Source organism: Corvus cornix, chromosome 12, assembly GCF_000738735.6.
Source record: "Corvus cornix cornix isolate S_Up_H32 chromosome 12, ASM73873v5, whole genome shotgun sequence".
Taxonomy (NCBI): Eukaryota; Metazoa; Chordata; class Aves; order Passeriformes; family Corvidae; genus Corvus; species Corvus cornix.
The window spans coordinates 3,730,745-3,752,725 of NC_046342.1; the positions used below are offsets into that span (position 1 = coordinate 3,730,745).

A 21,981-nucleotide genomic window follows, 5' to 3' on the forward strand; every position below is an offset into this window, starting at 1 on the left:
CGAGCACGCTGCTACCTCATGAGAGCATGGGCTAGCCCAGGCAATCGCTCTCAGCCAGACAATGAGCACACGCCTCTCCCTGTGAGAGCACAGGCTCTCTGGTGAGGCAATGCAGCCTCAGCTAATAACCACCCCATCCCTCCCATGGTCACCCCGAGCCCAGCCAGTGACCACCACTGCTCTTCCATGACATCACAGGGCTGAACCAATGGGCTCACACGCTCTCCCTAAGCTCCAGGCTCAGCCAACCAGATCCCCTCTTCCCATGAAGTCACGCAGCACTCAGCCAATGGCCACGCTCTCTCTGTGTGAGGTCAGAGGCTGCCCATGGCGTCAGAGGGCAGCAGTGCCTGTGGGAGTGCGCCCAGCACCGCCGGGGCTCCCTCCTGCCACCTGCCGTTAATGAGGGGCGGTAATTAACGGGGCCACCGCCGGTCCCCTGCTGCCACCCTGCGGCCCGGAATCCCCCTCGGGGGGACCCCAGCGGGGACCAAAAATTGCCCCCGGGAGCGCCAGCCCCGCTGGAGCCGAGATCCGACACAGCCCGGGTAGTGCTGGCGGCTGCTTTTCATGGGCTGTGAGTCAACACACACACACTAAACCCTAAAATAAACGTGAAACTGGGTCCAGCCTCACCTCGGAGTGCACCGAAATAGCAACTGGCTCCAACAAGCCCCAGGAACAAGGGATCGCAGCCCCTTCCCCGCCCCTTCTGTATCCCCCAGCCCAGGGAAGGGGCAGCTGGTGCTGGAGGTCACCGCTGTAACCCTGAGGAGCAGGTGTGGGGTGCGAAAGGTGTAATACAGGAGGAAGAGAGCTTTGGAGGAACTGAAAGCACTGAGCAAGAGAATAAAACAGCTTCAGTTCTGGGCAGGGGCAACAGACGTGCAATAAACCAAAACAAAACTACATCAGAAACAACCCAGCAGCGACAAGTCCATGGGAAGTAAGATTGCAGGAGTGGATGAAATGAACCAGGATGGAGCAGGGGGCCAGGACACACAAAAAAAAAGTTCAGTTTGTTTGGATTTTTTCCTGAGGTGATGTGTCCACCCACACACCGGAGACTCAAAACATCCACTTTAAACGTGCAGAGGTTGGATCAGCTGCCAGCAACAGCACTGGTGCAGCTAGTGCCCAGCCAAGGTGCTCAAACTTCAGTTTAAACCTGACATCATGTCAAAACGTAGTCCCAAAACCCCTTCTCAACACCTCCACTGCAGGCTGGGATCTCTTCTCCCTTTATGGAGAGACACAACACCAGCTCTCCAGCATGGAAGCCCATATCCCCCACCAGTCACACACTCACACTGTCACTGCTGCCTCCTTAAAAGGGTCTTCCTGAACTGGAGAGATCCAGAGCAAGTGTCTCACATTTTACAGACACCTGATACCTACCTTGAAAGGACCAGGACAGGGCATAGCAGGCTCTCTGCAGACCCTCTCCCAGGGTTCTCCTATGTAGAATTTACTTTGCTCGATTAAGTCCCCCATCCCTTCCCCCCAGCTTTTTTTTCCAGCCGTCTGAACCCTCTCCTGCTCCTCCAAACTCTCCCCCCATTCCACTGAATTCAGCCTCAGGTGATGCAGGTGAGACACAGCTCATGCTCTGCAGGGCTTTGCCTTGTCCACTTCCCTGGGGATGGGCATCACTTTCCACATGGCCTCACCCCACCACTGTCCTTCCCTGAACAAGGAGCCTCTGTCTCTCAAGGGCTGGCACCCCAAAGATTTCTGAAGGGTTGAGCACATCCATCACCCTACCTTCAGGACCCAAGCTAAGACCTCCACCCTGAGGTGCAAGAGGGTGGAAAATGCTCAGAAGCCAGTTGCATTAACAAGCGTGCACAGCAATATATTTTATTCCCTAAAAACATGGTTTCAGCCAGTGCAGGTACTACACATTCTGGCCTGAGGCAGCTGGAAATAGGAAATGTCAGATTTGTGCAGTAGAGTGCTGTATTAGGTGCCTCACCACATCTGTTCCTTGCAGCTTGGACAGCCCTGCTTCAGGTGTGGATTTCTTGTTGCATGGCTCCAAGCTGAAGAACCCAGACAGGTTCAGCCCCACCAGTCTTCCCCTCCCCTGAAGGAAGCCATTCTTCAGCACTTCTCCAGGCCATTCCAAACCCTCTAATGGCAAGGCAGAACAGTTACAAAATAACAAAAATACTCTACAATCTTATTAAAACACAGGAATTAACAAACAAGTTTGCACCAACACGTGCCATGCACAGAGGTCACACCAGCACACCTATCTCTGCTTCCAAGTGGAGCAGGGGCTCACCCCAATACTTTCCTCCCCAGTCAGCAGTTTCAGTGCCAAGCGTGCACAACCCATTCTGGACTTCATGGCCCAAAACAGGACAGGGCCCAGGCCCACCTGTAGATCTCCCCAGCCCCCACAGGCCTGTGGTTGAGGGACGGTGTTTAATTTGACGATGAATATACAGACACTCCACAGCCACACAGGTTGCTCTACACACTTCTTCCTCCAGTAAACTTTCTTGGAACTATTTACACCAGGCATGGAGCTGGTCCAGGTCCATTCTCCCTGCTGCTCTCAGACTGACATCCCAGACACTCGTCCTGCACCTCCTGCTTGTGGCTGCTTCCAAGACGTGCAGTTCCACCTGGTGCCAGAGAGCCCAAAGCAGCAGCAACTGCAGAGCTCTGAGGAGGCCAGAATGCAAGAAAACCCTGTTAATTCTGCATGAAAAAAGGAGGAAGGAGTGGTAAAACAAGGAGGGCAACTCAGTCCAGGCATTAGCCAGAGGCTTGGCCTCCTGTTGGCTTGCTGTAAGGGCAGGATTCTCCACAGGGGAGCTCATCTCAGCCACAAAGCAGCATCAGTGCTTTGCAAACAGTACCCAGGCAGTGGTGGCTGCACACCGCCTCGTGCCAGGCTCTGGGCAAGTGTGCTCTGCCCTGCAGTCTCTTCCAAGCCTCTCCCAGGAAGGCAGGGGCTCTCACAGCAGGAAAGTGTCCATTCTGACCTGGCTGCTGCCAGAAGAAGATGAAGAAGGAGCTGCAGACGCTGGTCTGGAGACCTTCTTCTTGCTCCTCACTGATAATGGACGGATTTCTGCCAAGTTTGTCTGGAGGTAAAACTGTCAAGGAAAGCACAGATCAGTGCCCTGGGAGGACAAGTGATCCAACACCTGCTGCAGTCCAGCCTGAACCATAGACCTGGGACCTAGCCACGCATCTGCATCAAAGGAAGAACTCCCTGCAGGACGGGATGGGCTTTGCTACCTTCTCACAGCAGCAGAGCTCAGACACACTCCCATCCCATGAGTCAGGGAACATTTCCCAAACAGGGGGTTTGGACTGGATATTAGGAAGCATCTCTCCACTAAACAGGTGGTCAAGCATTGCAACCGGCTGCCCGGGGAAGTGGTAGAAGTCCCTGGAAGTGTTCAAAAAACATGTAGATGTGGTGGTTAGCGACATGGGTGAGTGGTGGGCTTGGCAATGACAGGTTAATGGTTGGACTCTCATCTTAGAGCTCTTTTCCAATATTAATGATTCTATGCTATCCCCTTGCACATAAAACAGCATTTTAACAGCATATCAATTCGAGTGGCAAGACCTCCTGAGCCAGGACACTGTACAGGTAAAGGCAGAGCAGCCAGAGCCTGCAGCCTCTCATGGGAGAGCAATCCCAAGGCAGGAGCAGCTCCACACCCACGGGGTGAGCTCAGCCCAGCCACTTCTCACCAGAGCAGAGCAGCAGCATCCCACAGGAATGAGGGCTCATGAGGGCTCCGGCTGCACGGGCTGGCAGGCACACAGCCAGCAACACTGCTGCTATAAGATCTCAAGGGCACAGGCAGTCCCTGCAAATTGCACTGATTTCTAGCTGATGTGCTCCTCTGAACCAGCCACAAGTGCTCTCAGCAAGTTCAGGTCCTTGAAGCCTCTGCCAATTTGTTCAGAGAGAAATCAGATCATTCTTTGAGGATCCCAAGTCCATTTTTTGTTGACTGAGACTAAAGAGGAGGAATAGAAATGAGGTTCCCACAGCACCAGTACTGCCACATGAGCTCCAGGAAAGGATACTGGCTCTATGAACTTTGTCCTGCCTCCCATGCCATCGTAGCCCGTCCTCACCTAGGAGAGAAAAACAAATGAGCCTGGAGCAGCACACAGAGCTGTGGGGTTAGTTATGGGGAAGGGGGAGTCTTGAAGACCACACATTCTGGAGAGGGGTTAAAGGCACTTGGAAACACTCAGTACTTGCACTAAGCCCTCACTTTTGGAAAAAGACTCATGAGTAGAATAAAGTTTGGGAATATTGGGCTACTTTCTGAGACAAGCCAAGCAAGGCTTAGGATTTTGTCACTGGGATGGAGGAATACAAGGAGAACACTCTAAGCTCCAAGGAGGTGGAAGAATAGGACATTGAGAGCCACTTAGTCTGCTGCCAGGAAGGGAATGAGCATCTGTCATCCCTGGAGCTCTGCAGGACTGGGAAGTAGCCAGGTTGTGCTCCGAGATTTATTTTCCACACACTGTATGTGGCAAGGTAAAAGCTTTGTTTGCTTCCTCTTGCAGGGTCAGTTCAGGACAGAGGTGGCAGTGCCAGGCCTGGGCACACTCACCAACTGGACAGTCATACTTACAGAGCCCATGTTCTTGTGGGGACCCCACAAACTGCCCAAAGATGGCTTCTTGGAGAGAACAGAGTTCCTGATGTATGCTGGCAAGAGTCCTTTAAGAGCATCATCCTCCAGATCATCTGCCCTGTTCTGTCCCACAAAATAACAAGAAAAGCCCTTTAACCAGCACAATCTGCTGAATGGAGTCCACATACAGGCAGCACTAGTAACACAGACATACTTAAGGTAATGGTTACTGCCATACCATAAGTCAGGCTGAAAACCAGCAGCTTCCAACCTCCCAACTGGGGCTCATGTGGAACACTACCCAGGAGGCAGGACACTGCCCCCAGCAAGGCTGGGAGAACAGCCACCTCAGCTGACCCCACAGCCCTTGTGGTCAGCTCCAGGCAGTGTTCGTGAAGCACATCTGGGGCAGAATTATCAGCAAGAAGCACGTGGGTCCCCACCCTCCCTTCTCCTGCCCACTTCCAGGAGGCCTGAGGCAGCAACAGTGTTTTTTCTAAGAGACCATCAAGGAAAACACTTTGCCACACAGACTGGTTCTATAGATGGGCCAGTCTATGGCCACAAGGGAGAAAATGGATTCTTTATCCCAAGCTCGTTAACAGCAGAATCAAAGAGGCGACACAGAAAAACCAAGATTAGTCCTTTACCTCCACTGTTTCCTTAAGAACTTTCTTCGCCAGATTTACCACAGGAGGCCTGTAAGGAGCCCAAGGAACAAATCAGCAGAGATTTATTGTTCAAGTGGAGCTGGCAAGGACGGACAAGGCCAAGCAAATGACGACAAAGCTTGCAGCACGCCATCAGGCAGCTGGAGAGCTATCTGATCTCACACAGCAACTTCCAAAGCACTGAGACTTTGATCTCCTTTAGAAGCAGAAAGAGGAGGGAAAACTCACGGCTTTTTATCCAGCTTCTGCCTTTTTGTAGTGCCAAAGGGGGATGTGCAGGGCTGGTGTTCAGGGGTGTCCACATCATAAGTAGCATCGAGATTGATCTCGTCACTGTCGGACGGGCGGTGGAGCTTTGGATGCTGCAGTTCCACAGGAACAGGGCTGCAAGGCCAAGAAAAGCATCAGTCACCGAGCCACCACCTGCCACCCATGGGAAGGCAGAGCTGCACCCCATGACATTGAGTGCTCAGACAGCAGTGGCAGCTGGAGCAGAGTCCTGTTCTGCTTACATGTCAAAGAAAGGACAATCTGAACCCCAGAGTTTAAATTCAGTGTCCCAAATTACTGCTCCCCCTCAAATAATGAGCGCTGTGACAGCAGCACCCAGAGCCCAGGAATCACACTGGCACACTGCTGCTCCATGGACACAACCCAGCTTGCTCTACTGGGGTAATGGCATAGGCTCCTCAAGAAAGGCTGGATAAAAGAATATGTCATTTTTCAGGCTAGATTTCTCTGCCTAGCTAAGATCTTTGGTCCCCCTACACCAGGGGGACTCTCATCACAAGGCCAGCTCTAAAGCAATGAGAAGAGCAGTTTTAGGGATGTTTCCCAGGCAGGACACAGTGACAAAGACTTTTTCAAAACTCAGGCCATTCCTCCATCCCCTCCTGACCCAAACCCTCCAAGACACAGACTTTTTCTATGTGTGTGACATCATCTTGTCAGCCACAAGGAAAAGGACACAAGGAACAAAACAGCCATACTTCTGCAACACCTGCCAGACTAGCACTGCTTTCTCAGACAGTCAAACTGTCAATTCTTGCTTTGGAGCTGTCACCTCCATGTCAGTACGGTATCTGAGGATGCAGCTCACTAACCTTTCAAAGACTAGCCGACTGAGTGTTTCCCTGGTTACAGAGGGGACCTTCAGAGTATCCTGCAGGATGTCTATCTTCTTCTTCAAACTCTGGAGAGAAAAGGGAAAGCAGATAGTGAGATAAGGAAAGATTTAGCAGTAGATACTTTGCCCCTTTTCCATAAATCAGCATCAGGTGGAGCTCAGAGGTAGGCTGGGAAACTTAAGCCACTGAGCAAAAGCCAGCATAACTCCTGCCTTTGCAGCTGCAGACCAGTCTGCAGTAACTGGCAGCTGGCCATGAGGAATGATATTCTCACCAAGATCTCCTTGTCTGCATTCTTCAGATCTTTCTGCGTGCTTTTTAACTCCTCCTTTGTCTTCTCCAACTCTGAAGTTGCTTTCTGCAGCTGCAGAACACAACAGAGTGTGGGTTACAACACCTGGGTCAGGGGGACTGCAGAGCCCTGTGAGAGCAGCATGCTCTGCACCACATGCTACTCCCCCTGCTTAAGGGCTCAATTTTCCTGTGTCAGTCTGCCCAATCTCTCCTGTATCAGCACAGTCCAATCCCTACCCAATTCCACAAGCTGCCTGCAGAGGGATCTCCAGGGCTGCTTGCCCAGCGTTTACGCCTGACAGCAACAGTTTTTCCCTGCTCTAACACTTGGTGGCTGTGTTCTGAATTCCTGCAGGATTTTGGACACACCAGAGCACAGGAATTACAAACCACAGGCTGGAGGATGGTTGTCCATCAGCAGTACTGGCACATGGACAAGCCTGATTCAACAGGGAAGCATGCCAGGAGCAGGGGTCAGGAAGTGGACTGCTACCACTTCAGACACTTTTGTGGGTGCAGGAGTCTGGGCCAGCTCATGGACTGTGGGTACAGTCAGCTCTCTGTCAGCCAAGCCTGGAGCCCCCTGTGCACTGACTCGCATCCTCCTGACCCACGCTGGCCATCACAGCTCAGGTCTGACTCAGCCAGGAAAAGCCTAATTCCAGCAGCAGCACATTGTGTAGGGGTTAACTCCTCTGGGGAGCACAGCACAGCAATCAGAAAACCTCCATTTGAGGGGACAACCGCTATGGCTGAGTAACAAAAGTAGGCCAAATCCACCCACAACTTCTCACTTTGTTGGCTTAGACACAGGGATGCCCCAGGGAACACCTGTGCCTTGGGGAGCGAGGCTACACACACATGCTTTTCACAGGGATGTGCTACCAGAACAGACAAAGAGAGTCCTGCCTGAGCTGAGCTAACAGACCCCAGCCAGGCCGGGAGCAGGGGGAGCACAGAAGCAGAGGCATGTCAACATCCCCAAGCTCTGCACCAGCTCAGGACCAGCCCAGGCAGGCTCTGTGCAGGGTCACCTGTGTGTCTTCACTGCGCTTTGGGAACCTCTCCTGCCGAGGCACAGGCAGGAAGTGGGAGCCCTGACCCAGTTCAGTTGGCTGAAGGCACAAAGCTGGGTGTAACTGGTTGTGCCAAGCCAGGACTAAGCCCTGCTCAACTGATACTGGCTCCAAACCCCTTCCCACTTCCTTGGGGCCCAGCTCTGCAGCAGGAGGAGCTGGCAGCAGAGTGCTCAGCAGTGTGGCCGGATGAAGGAATTGCTACTTCCAGAACCCAGTGGGAGCAGTGGAGCACCTGCGTGCTGCTGCCTTCCAGCACAGGCTCCCTGCCAGACTCTGGCTGGCTCTGCACATGCTGCCCCAGTGACTGCTCTTCTGACAGCAGCCCACAAGCTGCTCACTCACCACATCACATCCTGACCCAGAAACCCCAGCCTGACCCTTTCACACACCTGTACTGATCAGAGTGGGAGGGGGTCACTGCAGAGGCCTTAGGCCTCAGTTATGGACAAGGATCTACAGACCAGATGTCACCCTGGCAACTCACACTCTTTCCCTTTACCTTGTTATTGACAGAAAACAGCTCCTTCTTCAGCTTCTCTGTCATCTCACCAGAGATCTTCCGAGCCTCCTTCAAGTTCTCGTATTCCCTGCAAGGAGACCCAAAGAGGCACGCTGTTTGTAAGACAGTTGAGCCAGAACTGCTCAGAGACAAGCCAAGACCCTTAAATTGAAGCTCTGGACCTGCAGAGCTACCAGCAAAAACCCAGGAGACACAAAGCCCTTTAAGGAACAGAGACAAATGTACCAACACTGTGTCAGACATTCCATTACACCACAGGGGAGAAAAAACCTACACAGGATACCATGCTTGATTCCACCAGCAAAATGGGAACCAGAGATATTTCAGTTGCCAGTGGAAAAGACAGACAACAGAGCACAGCCTCCATGCTGGCAGCAAACAGGGGACTTTGCTACAAGTGACTTTTCAGAGACTTCACACTACTGGCCATGCACATTCATTCCCAATTACACCACAGGGACACTCGCCTCATTACAGCTTTGTACCAAAGCTGCACTTATTCAGCTGCCATCAGAACAGGCACACAAAAAGCTGTGTTTTTTCCCAGCAGGACCAGATGGATATCCAGGTAGGGGAGGGCAACAGTGCAGGCTCGCTTTGCCAGAGGCCACAGCTGCACAGTGCAGTGCTGCAGAGGGCACAACCCAGAGCTCCGCATCCACTCGCTTTCCCCCGGGCGTGAGAGGAAAGCGGAGGGAATAATCATCATCACTTCATAGGTGCACTGACAACTCTGGAGACAGTTCCCATGGTGACACACATGTCACTACAGTGACAAGAGGAACAGTTCAGTGTGACAGGCTCCAAACTAGGTCCCCAGGATCTGTCAGTCAAAACCCAGTGGAAGCCCTAAGAGGTGGCAAGAGCCCCGCAGAGCCCATGTGCCTGTCAATGCTCAACAGAGGGTTCTCCCTGGGCACCCCCAGGACAGCACCAGCCAGCTGTGCCAAGCCTGCAGCACCTACTTTTTGAGGGAGACACAGTAGATTGCAAGCTGCTCCACTGCTGCCTGTCCAACTCCCATCTCTTTGATCATCTCCTCCACTTCCGAGCGCTGGCTCTGAAGCAACAGCTCAATCCTGCACAAAAAAAACCCCACAAACAAAAACATACCCTCAGCTCATGAATCACAAACAGACCTGGGAAAGAGACAAAAGCCCTGCTTCCCCTTCAAGGAGCTGGTGCAGCCTGAGCTTCTGCTGCAGGCACTCTGGGAGAAGAGACACAACTGCCTTACCCCAAGCAGGGCTTTTCACTAGGGAAAAGCAGCACTACTTGGACTAGAGAAGGGGCAGCTGTACAGACATACCGCCATGAAACTGATGCCCAGCTCTTGGTCCCTATAGCCCTGTGGCTGACTGTGTTCCTGGGCTGGCATTCTGCCCCAGCATCCTCTGATAACAGAAATGGCACATAGCCATGCTCAGTGCACTAGAGATGAGGCCAGTACCCTGCCTTGCTGCTCTTTAATGAGAGCAGCTGTCTGGAAACATAGCAGGGGCAAGAGCACAGGCAGGCAAGGGCAGCTAAAGCAGCCATTTCCAACCTTACAGGTAAGCTGGAAAGCACATAGAGGTGGGTGTTGCAGCAGGCCCAGCAGGACCCCTCCTGCCCTCCCCAAAAAGGGCAGAGGTGTGCAGCCCAGCCTGCAAGGCCCAGGGAGCACCCCGGGTCTCACCGCTCCATGGTTCTCAGCTTGTTTCGCAGCCGACGGGCCTCCTCCTTTGAACTTCTGTTATCCTCCTGCTGCTGCTCCAGGAATTTCATCTGCTTCTGCAGGGAAGCAAGCACACACAGACCGTTAGTAAGGCTCCAGGGATTGTTGGAGAAACATCCTGGCTTATGTGCACTGCAGGCAGCTGGGAGCATACATCAGCTCTAAATGCTATCACCACCTCAGCAGCCCGGGATTATGGAGAGTTGAGCTCCCTCCCACTGTACCCCAGCTCTGCTCTCCACAGGCACAGCAGGGTCTCAGCGAGGCTGGAGCTGAAACCACGTCGTAGCCCCTCTCTGCTGGGAGCACTGGAGGGGCTGCACAGTGCCCTGTATGCAGCAGTGACAATTTGTTTTTCAAAAGCAAAGGAGTCCACAGCAAGCAAACCTTGCTGTTGCCTACCCCTCCGTGCTTCAGCCTCCCAACTCTCCTTGCCACTAGCTGCTTAGAGCATAAATAGGAATGAGTGGGTCTCTTCTGGGAGACCTCAGCCAAACCAGACCCCCACCTGGGCACTTCTGTCACCTGCTGCAAGCCTATTGCAACCATCACCTCTCCAGCTCTACAGCAGTAACACAGAATTTCAGCTGAGCTGGAAAAGCACACATCTGCACTGTGGCAGAGGATGGGGAGAGCTGAATTAGCACCATTCTGATGCATCTGTGCTGTCTAGGTTTGTGTGTGCCTGGGCACCTTGCACAGCAACTTTGAAAAACTCTGGTTTCATCACAGTGCTGACTCCGGGGAGAGGCCTGGCAAAAGATCATTGCCTTGTAAAGCTCCTTCCCACACAGAAGTTTAAGGATTTTATCCACTTCCTGCCACAAAAACCAAACAGCTGTGAAACCACTGGGAAGTTGAGGGACAGTGTTGCAGGCTCATGTGTTACTCTTGCTTAACCAGAGCTTGTCTTTGGCTTTCCCCTAACCAGAACTCTCAACACTTCAGATCCCCACAGCAGTGGTCAGAGCAGAGTCCCCAGCTTTGGCCAGCCTGCAACAGCAGCAAACTGACAGTGACAGCAGAAGACAGGACTGGCTCGCAGCCTTAACCTTCGTCACAGCAAGTTAAGCCTGTATTTTCACTGCAGAAGTTTAGTGCTTTAATCTTTAATGATGCAGTTTAAGACGGCGCTTGGCATTCAGCTGGGAAATGTCATACACTACAGAAAAGATACCTCCAGGTCCCTAATCCTTCTGCCCTGCCCAGCTTTCATTAAAGGGACTTAAGCATACAGAGAGGGTTTTGCAACAGGGAAGATAAGCACAGAGCCTCCTCCAGAGGTGTCGAGGCAGGAAAACCAAGCACTGAGATGCTGAGTTGAGCAGCAAGTACCAGCTTCCGGTGTCACAATTCTTTCTGCTGAAGTAGGGGGCATCAGAAGTATCCTGCCACTGACCTAACCAGGATCACACCAGCATCTATAGCATGGCCAAGATCCAGGCTGCCTTTACATGCAAGCAGATTGGATATAATCCCATGGTTGAGCAAAAGCAGTTGTCCTGGCTCACAGTGAGGCCTGCCTGGCATTAATTCCTTACTCTGTCCTGATGTCAGGTAGACCTCCCAGATGCTTCCTCCCAAAAGAGCCCAGCTGCAGATGGCATACAGCAAGACAGCATTATGACACATCTCTGCCCAGGCTCTCTCTGGGCTACTTGGCCTTGCAGATCAAGAAACACGATGAAGTTCAGGATACTGGGTTGGAGCGCTTGGGAAGCGCAGTAGGCACGTACCCCACCTTTCAGCCCGCACCCCACCTTCACACAGCACAGACTCTAACCGTACCCTAACCTCTAACCCTAACCCCAGCCCAGCACCAAGGCTAAGCTGCTCCAAGACATCCCAACAAAGCTGATTCTGCTCTTACCCTCTTCCTGTTTACGCACAGTACATGACTACACACTGAGTCACTGCATGCTGAAACACAACAGGAATATTTGATCCCTGGACTTCACAACATTACTAACCTAACTGAGGCAAAGCCCTGGCAACAGAACAGAGACAGGAGAGTTAGCTGGATCAGATCTCACTCAGCTGAAGCCTGCAACTCCCCTTCCATATTTTTCAGTTTGATTTCTCCCCCAGTCAAAGTAAGAAACTAATTTTCCTTGAATCCCGCTTGGCCTCAACCCATTTCAGAAGAACATTCTACCTCAGGGAGTCAGTGTTTCAGCAGCAGGGTGCTGGGGCTAGTTCCCACACTAGATTCCTGCTACCACCTTTATGACCAGCACTGCCACTTCATTAGCGAGGCTCAGCCACATTCCTCAGGCTGGGCTGGCATTTCTCCCTCACCAGGGACACCTCTGCCTTGAGCACCTGTACACAAACCACAGGCCTGTAGGCTTTTTATGCCTCTGAATCACCTCAGGCAGAGCACAAACAGGACCTCGAGTCCAGCAACAGCACTTGCTTCAATTAATCAAACCAAAATGAAAACCCAGGCACCAAACCCGAAATCCCACCAGCACAATCTCTTTATTACCAGGATCTGAAGACATCTTCAACTGAATTAACACTGACTGCATGATGGTTAGTCCTGCTGGGGACAGGAAGGGTACCTTGAGAGAGGAGCACAGCATCTCTGTCTCTCCCACCACCTTCTGGAGCGACTCTATTGTGGCATTGCGCACATCCAGAGTGTCCCTCAGCCCGTCCACAACAGCCTGGCATTCCCTCTTTTCTTTCTCTGGAAAAGAAGAAAGAAAAAGGTCATGGCCTGGTAACCCAGACTCCAGCTGCACCACAGCAGCAGAAGCACACAGACTGCTTGCAGGCTCAGCTTCAGGCTGCCAGGATTTGGCCATTCCTGGAGAGAGCCATTTCTCTAAGTGCTGTCTGCACCAGGGTCTGTACTGAGCAATTGCTTCTCTCAGTGCCAGCAGGCTTCAAGATTTCTTTACTAAAGATAAAAAATTCCCTTTAATAGCTCTCCAGTGCCAGCCCTGCTAGCATTAAGATGATGTATCTTAACTCTTGTGTTTTCTCAAAGCCAGGCTTGCACAAGGAAATAATTCCTCTCAAGTTACACCAAGCTGCCATAGAGCTGGAGAACAGAGCTTTGTATCCATCCTCTCCACATGGAACCTTGTGTGTCAAGAACCCCTTTGGGGGCCATTGAAGTGGTCCAAAAGCTGCTGCACATGCCCTCACCGGCCATAGCACCTACATCAAAGGGCAGGAGGCAGTGACACTGGGACACTGTAGGACAAATGACAGCTTAAGTAGATTCCCCAAGTGCCCACTTTTTGCATGTCACAAAGTCTTTTGAGTCCTGCTGCCCCCTCCCCTTGGCAATCCAGGAGCAAAGCACATGCATCTGACCACCAGAGAGAAGGTGGTGGAAAACACCACCAGATTTCAATTTGTTTTGTGGAGACAAGGGAAGAACAGCTCAGAAAGCAACAACCACCATCAGGAGCTGCCAGACCTATGCAGGGAACAGCCAGCAACACCAACAAGCTCAAAGCAGCTGGATAATGAGGGAAAGCAGGAACCCCTCCACCTAACCCTGCTGAGACCAGGGTAAAATCCTCAGCTCAGCATCTTCGGTCTTTGCTAAAATCACCTGTGGCTCCAGCCTGGCAATAGTAGAGAGCCAAAGAAAGCCTTTCCAAAAAGCTTGTTCTCCTTGCAAGCCATCCAGTTTCAAATTCTGCATCCACATCCTGTGGAAGCATGACCTGCAGTGAAGCTCCACTGTTCAATCAGGGAGTAAAAGAGCCATGTGGGACCGAGGAACAAGAGAGCAACGTGTTCCAGCAGAAGCATGCGGGTAGCTTCTCCATTGATCTGAATAACCCTTTCTCACCAGAAGCAGTGCCTGGAGATGCTCCCTTGCATTTGCAGGGACTCCACACCCACCAAAAGAGTTAGGGCTTCCCCCTCCTCCGTTCCCAGCTGCCCAGAGGCAGATGGCAGGAATCAAACCCCTCCGTGCAGCAGGAATGAGTTTTCAACTCATTCAGAGTGCCTCCCACAGAGCCTGCTGGGTCTGCTCGGAGCTCAGCACCTCTCGAGCCATTTGCAGGCTGATCAGAGCCTGGCAGCTCCACAGCTCCTCTGCAGCGCACACAGCAGAGCACAGCTTCACGTGGAGAACTTATACACAGGAACCAGCAGAGAGCAGAGTACCCACAGCAAAGGAGGCAGGAGGCGGGAAGGAGCTTCGCATTTCCAGTATGAAAAGAGAATGGGACAGGGAATGTCAAATCCAACCTCTACTCACCAGAAGCCGAGAAGATTAGCAGGGCCTTCAAGCAGTTTTTCTTGGATAATATCCTAGCAAGAATCCCAGCCACCTTCCCCAGAAGATCTGGCTCTCTACCAAGTCACTAAACTCAACCAAGCTGGCAGGAGAACAGGCCTCAGAATAGAGACGTGCAGACCATCCAATTCTGCTCTCAGGCTAAGGACTGAATCCTCAATCTACTGGCTATTCATGTCTGTCTCGTGCATGCAGGGAACACAGAGGAAAGACAACTCTCAGGGCGTGGGTGAGCCCCCAGCATTCTTTAAACATTTTTTTTCCTCCTTCTGCTAGCATGTTTTAGGATTTCTGTCACTTAGACTGACATTTTCCTTTTGCTGCTCATGACTCATGTTCTGATGACAGGCTGCCTACAGACGATGCTTAAAACCCATCGACAAGTCTCCAGGGCTTTTGCTTTTCCTGCCTCCCTCAAACATCCTCTAAAATTAAAGATGGGAAGATGGAAGTGCGCACACACTGAACTCCGTCTGCTCTTCGCGCGACACATGTGGCACTGCAACAGCCAAACAAACCCGAAGCCTTCCCACTGCTGCTTTTGGACACCACTTTCACCCTCTCTCTCATCTGTTGGAGGGAATGAGCCTTTGCCATACGCAGCTGTGAGTTTCCCAGCAAGCAAACCAAGGCTTTTGCTTTTAAGCTGATTCTGGATAGAGCTGTGCTGCAATTTTGTAACCTTGTGATTAGGAAGGGGGCAAAAAATTTGCATCTTCTTGTTTAAACCCACAGTGAGTTCCTGAGGTACAGCAGACCTGGGCCAGGCTGTGGACTCAGGCTCTGTCATATAAGCTTTGCACAGCTTTAGGTGTTCTCGCCTCAGAAAAAGCTCTGAAGAAGTTGTTCTAGCAAAACAGTTTGCAGTCTGAATCATGCCCTCAGCTTCAGAGAGGGGTGGCCTCTGCACAAGGGTTCCTCAGACCTGGGCAAGCCACCTGGCACAGATAGAGCCCAGGACCTGCTGATTGTGGGCTGCCAATCCCCTGCAGGCAGCTGGAACTCACCTTTCAAGGAGAGCTGAGCCTTCACCTTGTCCAGTTCATTCTGAAACACAACACAGAGAAACGCATTAGGAAATGCCCTGCAGAGATGCTTTCACCAGATCTTAAAAAGACCTAAGAGGTTTCTCAGCAGGACGTTTGGACCAGGCAGGTACTAAGGAGGGAACACCGAAACAACAAGCACAGACTATCACAGGGAACGGAAAGAGCACCTCCAACTGGCATTCTTCAGGGGGAGAGGAGAGGTTTGCAGCTCTGTCTTAGCCTTGTCAACCTTGTGTTTCTCACACTGTCAGTCATCCTGTTTTAGCTGAATAATTTTGGAAGGCTCTCAGGGAAACACAGGAAGTCAGGCAAGAACAATTTTTATAATGTTTTACCTAAACAAGGCAATAAGGCAGGGATGTTGCCAGACTAACTGGATTACTGAGAGTTCTTTAAACTGAAGTGAACTTTAATCAGATGCAGGTGGGAGACAGGAGGGCACATCCGAAGATCTGAAAAGGTAACCAAGCATGCACTCAGACATGCTGACACTGAACTCACTGCAGTTTGGGTTGCTGATATGAGCTAACAGCTCAATTGAATGGCTGGAAACAGATCACTGAGAAACCAATCCATAACACGCCAAACAGAGAGTGCACAACATCTCCTGGGTACCACAAGGGTCTGAGAAACATCAAATATTTCTAACGCCTTCATCAAGGATCAGAAAGAGGCAGCAAATGCCCTGTAGTTTAAATTAGAGATAATGAAGTGATATAACTTAACACTGGCAAATAGCCAAAGGAAATGTAGAGAGGTAAAAAAGAGAAGCTATTTATATCTATATATATATTTAAAATAAAAACCAGAGAGAAATATATGCAGCAAAGAGTCAACAGAAGATGACTTAAAAAGCTGTGTTAGAGAACTGCAGAGGAAAGCACATAACAAGTCAGGCAAGAACTGCAGTGGAATAAAACCACAATAAAATGCCAGCACAGGCACACAAATCTGTGCAACCCAGAATGCTACATGCAAATCTGAGCCGAGAATAGCACCAGCAGTGACCACGGCTCTGATGGGACCGGAGCGAGGCTCTGCTAGTGACAATAAAGGCAGGAAAGAGAATGTGGGATGTAAAGCCTGGTAAGCAGAAGGGACTAAATGCAAAGCCTAGCAGAGCTGACTGGGATTTGCCCCAAGGGGCACAACTGCTGGAGGGCTAATGTGGAATTAACTCTGCTGCAGGAACTATTCTGAAGTAGCTTCCTCAGAGTCCTATTCAGGAACGATTAGTGAGCTCACAAGATGGGCTAATTATCATGATAGCAAAGAAATCCTGGGCTACTGCGGGCTGCTATGTAACATCACCTCATTCATCAACTTAATCTGAAATCCCTCATCCTCCACCACAGCTCCTAAAAGCTGCTCCCAATTTTCTCTCCTCTAAAAAAGCTCTCCTCTCTCTGCCAGGCTGAGTTACGAGAGCACATTTTCCCAAGATCAAACGAGTATATCCTGACCACAAACAGACAGCTGTCCTCCAAGGCTTCTACCTTCCCCAGCAGGTTTACAGGCAGGAATCCTCCCCCACCTCCTCTTCACCAAGCTGAAATCTCCTTCGGAAGAAGAACTCTCCGCTCCCCAGATCACAAGCCGCTCTTGACAGACTCACTGAGGTGTTACACCGCAAAACTCACCCTTTTCCTGCTCTGGGAACAGCCACATGGAGACTGTTCTGCTCACTAAGGACCATCTTTAAAATCAAGATAGGTTAAACTGAGGTTCAGTAATGAAAAAAATGCTTGGACATTGAGCCTGTGGTCTGCAGCTACTCAAGAGATTCAGGTTCCCACTGGTGTTTCCGTTGAAGTTTTAGCCGGGGGGTGGAAAGCAAAACAGCCCCAGCACTCCTTTGGCTGAGAGTGGCAGCAAGAGTGAGGAATAGCAACAAAGACAATTACTGTTCAAAAGATAATGCAGCTAATTCTGCAACAACAGGAAGGGGTTTCAGATCATGAGGGAGCTCTTCCCATCACTTCACTGGGTACCAAAGACTCAGAAGAGAATCCCAAGCTTGCCTCCCCAAGATGACAAGCAGACCACAGCTACACACTTTACTTTTCTAACACATCCTTTTCATGGCAGGAGGCCAAATGCTCATTCCAGGACAGCTGTGGGCTGCACAGATACAGCTCCAGTTGATTACAGAGATGAACACCACTCTATGCCCAGGCTCTTGGAGGCAGTGGTTCATCACAAACCTTGGATTTTTTTTTTTTCTTCAAGTGAAATTGCTTCTGGCCGAGGATGCCAGCAATTCTTATCTCGTCCTCTGAAGAGCCTGGGTTTGGCCCACCATATACTTGCTTTGAACTGCCTGGCCAGAATCAGACACTCCATCACAGACAGACCTCCCACCTAGATGGAAATTAGTCCTTCACCCATTGTGAACAAGGCATCTGTATTCTTAAGGTTCTCCATGTCCTCCAAAAACAAGGCAGCACACCACATGAAACTGGTGACAAACGCAGCAGCAACCTGTACCAGCGCACACAGCAGTGAATACCCACACAAGCTAATGATGCTGATTTACCCAGAAAAGTATTTGGTTCTTTCTGCTGGTGACCTCGGTGCCCTCATTAAGCAGGCTGTACACTGGGGCTAGATGCTGCTCTGACAGACACACACAAGATTTATAGGAGCAGGAGGAATTACCATTAAGCTTGCTGTGCATGAGCAGCTCCACAGTCCTGCCCTTGAGCAAGGGAGCAGTTCAGCACAGCCTGCCTGGAGCAGAAGGCTGGGGGAACCCATTTTGGATCCTGGGGCAGGGGTGAGAGGGAACAGGAAGATTTTCTAGGGCAATTCTCTCCAGGGAACCCATTTCCAAGTCACTCATCTCATTACACTCGTGAGAGCGGATCTCTATACGTACAAAAGGAAATGTTCATCTGCTGCGAGGGCACACAGCTCCCAGTGCCCAGGATGCTCCTCCATTCCTCAGCACACTTTGGCCTTCAGTTTCATCACTGGCAGTCTTGGAGAAAGACAGTGATACTGACATTCTAGTCTGGCTGGCTTCATTTTAAAGACATACGAAGTACATATAGAATTGTCATGGCAACTGTTAATTATGGTAATTGCTGCACATGCTGCTTCTAAACACAAGAGGGTACAAGCGTCCTGTTATACCGAGGTCAACTGGCCACCCTTTTTTTGGAACAGATAATTCCAAGACAGAAGGAGCCATGTTTCATCCCCACTACACAAAGGAGAACATGGAACAGCCACTCTGTGTTTATCCCTACTCACCCCCAACTCGCCGCACCCAAAGGTGGCACTTGGAGCACACCACCCAGCATCCCAGCTCCAGCCAAGATCCTGCCAGGACCCAGCCTCCCCACTGTTCACCACTGCTGGTGTGGCTTCAAGCAATCCCTTTCCTAATCTCTCTTGAGGAATCATGACTTCATCATCACACTGCCCCACACCCTTCAATCTGCACAACCAACCTCCCTGCACAGAAGGGAGGAGGGGGCACTTCCTCCAGCGGCCCCTTCTTTCCAGAGGGGTTAGCAGGGCTCACAAGCCACAGATACCAGCAGCAATTTGCTGCATCTCGGATTTCCCTTCTCCTGCCTTCGGGAACAGCTCCGTACCCTCATTCCCAAGGGAGAAACAGCAGTCTGATGTGATGCTGCTTCAGGAGGCTTCCAGGTAAAGTGAGAAGTACAAGGAAGAGCAGGAAGTAGAGGAGGCTCCTTGAGTCACCACAGGGGATTTGGTCAGGGGGAATGCTAAATCACCACAGAGACCGATATGCTTCAGGTCAGAAACATGAGCACAGCAAACTCCAGCTTGGAAAGCACCTGCTGGCAGAGGACCAGCAGGCCAGGCCACACTTCCAGGAGGCTGAAGCATCACATGAGGAAAGAACCCTCCAGTCAAGTTACCTGCAAGGTCTCAGCATCCGGTGCTGCTTGCTCCTCCAGGGTAACATCAAAAAACAGCTTATTGATGATGTGCCTTTTGCTGACCTAAACACAGGAGACAGAAGAGTTTGATGGGTACAAATATGGAAACAACGGATATGGAAGACAGATGGAGGGGGAGAAGGTACCGTCTTGTGACAAGGCCATGAAAGGCAAATCAGATCACGTGTTTGACACCATTAGTGGCGATGCTCTGCTTTGGCTCAACAGCACAGCAGCAGACCCCCCACTCAGTTTCTGGGAGTGTGACTCCAGCCAAGCTCCTGAGCCGCAGCAGAAAGATTCAGACATTTCTGAATCGAGCGCAGTCTGTTCTCTGGCAGCTCAGGCCCAAGCAGCTGATGCTGAGCTAACATGATGCCAAATCCTAAGACAGAAGTACGTGCTGCTTTCTGCAGGCAGAAGGTGCTGTAATTGAATTTGATAGCTCTCCACACCTCCCCCATGCAGTTACAGCTTTGTGTTTTAAGTATTATATACAGTCATGACACCAGCTAATTGCATGGTTACTGCCACATAAGATGTTATTTCGCGATAACTCCATGGTAACCCAGAGATGTAAGAGGCAGAGAAGAACAGAGGGAATCAACAAGTCAGGGAAGGAACAAGGGCCAAGACCTTGAGAGGAGGAAAGAAGCACGAACAGAGAATAAGCCCAAGTAGCAGCTGGCTGAAAATTTACATCTGAGAGCAAGGAAACATCTCCTGCAGCCGCTGCATGCCAAGACCTACTGGTGGCATTAAGGCTGGTGACACAAGGGACTTCAAAGAAGTTCAGGTCCCTGTTAGGCCAATGGAAACCCAAGCCTCAGCTTCCTATCTCAGAAGCTGAGCACATCCTTCCCTCCCCAGTCACTGCTTTTCTCAAGGGAGGGTCAAGTGCTGTGGAGCCAGGAGGGGTTGTAAGGCCCACGTGCAGCAGAACGGGCTGTTCACCTGACAGCAATGGGCTGGGCACGCCAGAAACACAGGTCAGGTGTCCTTGTTAAGCCCCTGCAACCCCTTCTGTCATCATGCCAATACTTACCCAGCCTAAGTAAAAACTGTGGAAACCCAGAGCCCTTTTCTAAAGGGGCTGCAGTGCAGACACTGGCAGGGCACCCTCAGCCCACTGCTACCAGAAGGGATGTGGAAGGGAGTTCATCCTTTCAGCCTCTGGAGAGTCCCAAGTGACAGAAAGTCCCTCTGCTTTCTACCATGAGCCTTTTCTGGCATCACCCCAGGCCACGGCTCCCTGGTGCCATTGCAGAGCACCATGCCACAGGTGTGCACAGGGGATGGCTTTACCTGGCTTCTGCACTGCGGGCATGTCCGGCTCGGTGCAGTGTCAAACCACTGGATGAGGCTGAGAAAGAAAAGGAAAACATACAGTAAATCCTCAAAATTCTGGAGCACTGCTTCCAGGGGCCATCCCCCAGCTCCCCAGGAGACGTCAGGATGTGATTCCTCATTGCACACTAAAGCAGAACCGTAAACCTTCAGTCCGGTGCTGGGGCCGACAGGAGCACCGTGTTCCACACGCATGCTCCACATGCATCTCCAAGACAATTCCTGGCTGAATTTAGCATGTGAGCTTATCTTTAACAGGGCAGAGCTTTTGTAGAGCTCAGATCTCTCTGGGAGACAGGCTTTGAACAGCTGCAGCTTCACAGGAGCGAGCGCATCCGCACACAGTGTGGCACAAGGGCTGCTCTATCAGGATGTGACAGCTGAGATCCCAGCCCAGTCAGCTCCAAGGGGTGCCACTGAACGTGGATCTGCGGAGCGAGGAGCACCTCGCTCTGCTCTGAGATGATGAATTCAAACCTGCCGGGCTCCCCAGGAAAGCCACTAATGCATTTTGCAACCAAGCCATCACATCACACTGGAAAGGTTTATTTTGGGAGCAGGGTAATGATTTGGAGCTGGCAGGTTACCTTTGGAAGCTCTTCCTGCTCTGCTGGCTGCTGAAAGAGAGCAGGCCCGAGCAGCACTGCTGAGTGAGAAGTGACAATCACACCCGTGGTCTCTCTCCAAGCTTGTTAGCCAGGAAAGCAAATACCCATCCCCTCCCCACACAAAGTTTATTTCCTCAGAAGAACCATTTCTTTTCAACACAGACACTTGCAACACAGCAAGAAAAGCATGGAATTGCCAGGGAGGCTTCACCATAATCCAACACCTCTCCCTCCAAATGCCCTGTGAGACTGGCTCTTCCGGAGACGGGAGCCTGCAGGCAGCACAGTGACAGAACCACAGAATCAATTAGGGAAAGATCTGAGATCATCGAGTCCAACCTATGACCTATCACCACCATGTCAAGTGCCACGTCCAGTCTTTCCTTAAACACCTCCAGGGACGGCGACTCCACCACCTCCCGGGACAGTCTGTTCAGACGCGTAACCAGCGCAGCCCGGACTGCTGCGGCAGCTCCGTGAATTCCTCAGAGCCCTCGCGCGGGGCCACAGAAGGTGCCCGTGGCTGAGACCCCACGGCCCGGCCCGAGCCCCCGCCCGCCCCGGCGCTCACCAGGCCTGGTGGAAGGTGTGCCCGCACGGCACGGCCGCCACGTCCCGCTCGTTGTCGAAGAAGTCGGAGCAGATGGTGCAGTGGGCGCGGATGGGCATGGCGAGGCCGGGGAGTTTGGGAGGGGTTCGGGAGGTCAGCGGAGGTTAAGGGGGGTTCCCGAGGGCCGCAACCCCAGGACCGGAG

The 21,981-nt window shown here is 51.5% G+C and overlaps 1 protein-coding gene across 2 annotated transcripts; it reads right to left on the minus strand.

The window, feature by feature from the left end:
* Positions 1-1,846: 1,846 nt before the first annotated feature.
* On the minus strand, positions 1,847-21,957 carry LOC104683201 (TRAF interacting protein). Of its 2 annotated transcripts, XM_039559190.1 has the most exons (16): positions 21,799-21,957; positions 20,578-20,635; positions 19,252-19,335; positions 15,314-15,353; positions 12,601-12,728; positions 9,998-10,092; positions 9,285-9,398; positions 8,299-8,386; positions 6,701-6,790; positions 6,403-6,491; positions 5,528-5,683; positions 5,279-5,327; positions 4,626-4,751; positions 4,063-4,113; positions 2,997-3,098; positions 1,847-2,673 (listed from the first exon to the last, which is right to left on the minus strand). In XM_039559190.1, the coding sequence occupies exons 1-16, from the start codon at positions 21,894-21,896 to the stop codon at positions 2,518-2,520; spliced, it is 1,524 nt and encodes a 507-aa protein (XP_039415124.1). In that variant the 5' UTR covers positions 21,897-21,957; the 3' UTR covers positions 1,847-2,517. The 2 variants fall into 2 exon arrangements, with proteins under 2 accessions (XP_039415124.1, XP_010388215.1); XM_010389913.2 differs by having other exon boundaries at positions 20,578-21,894.
* Between the last annotated feature and the right edge of the window lie 24 nt (positions 21,958-21,981).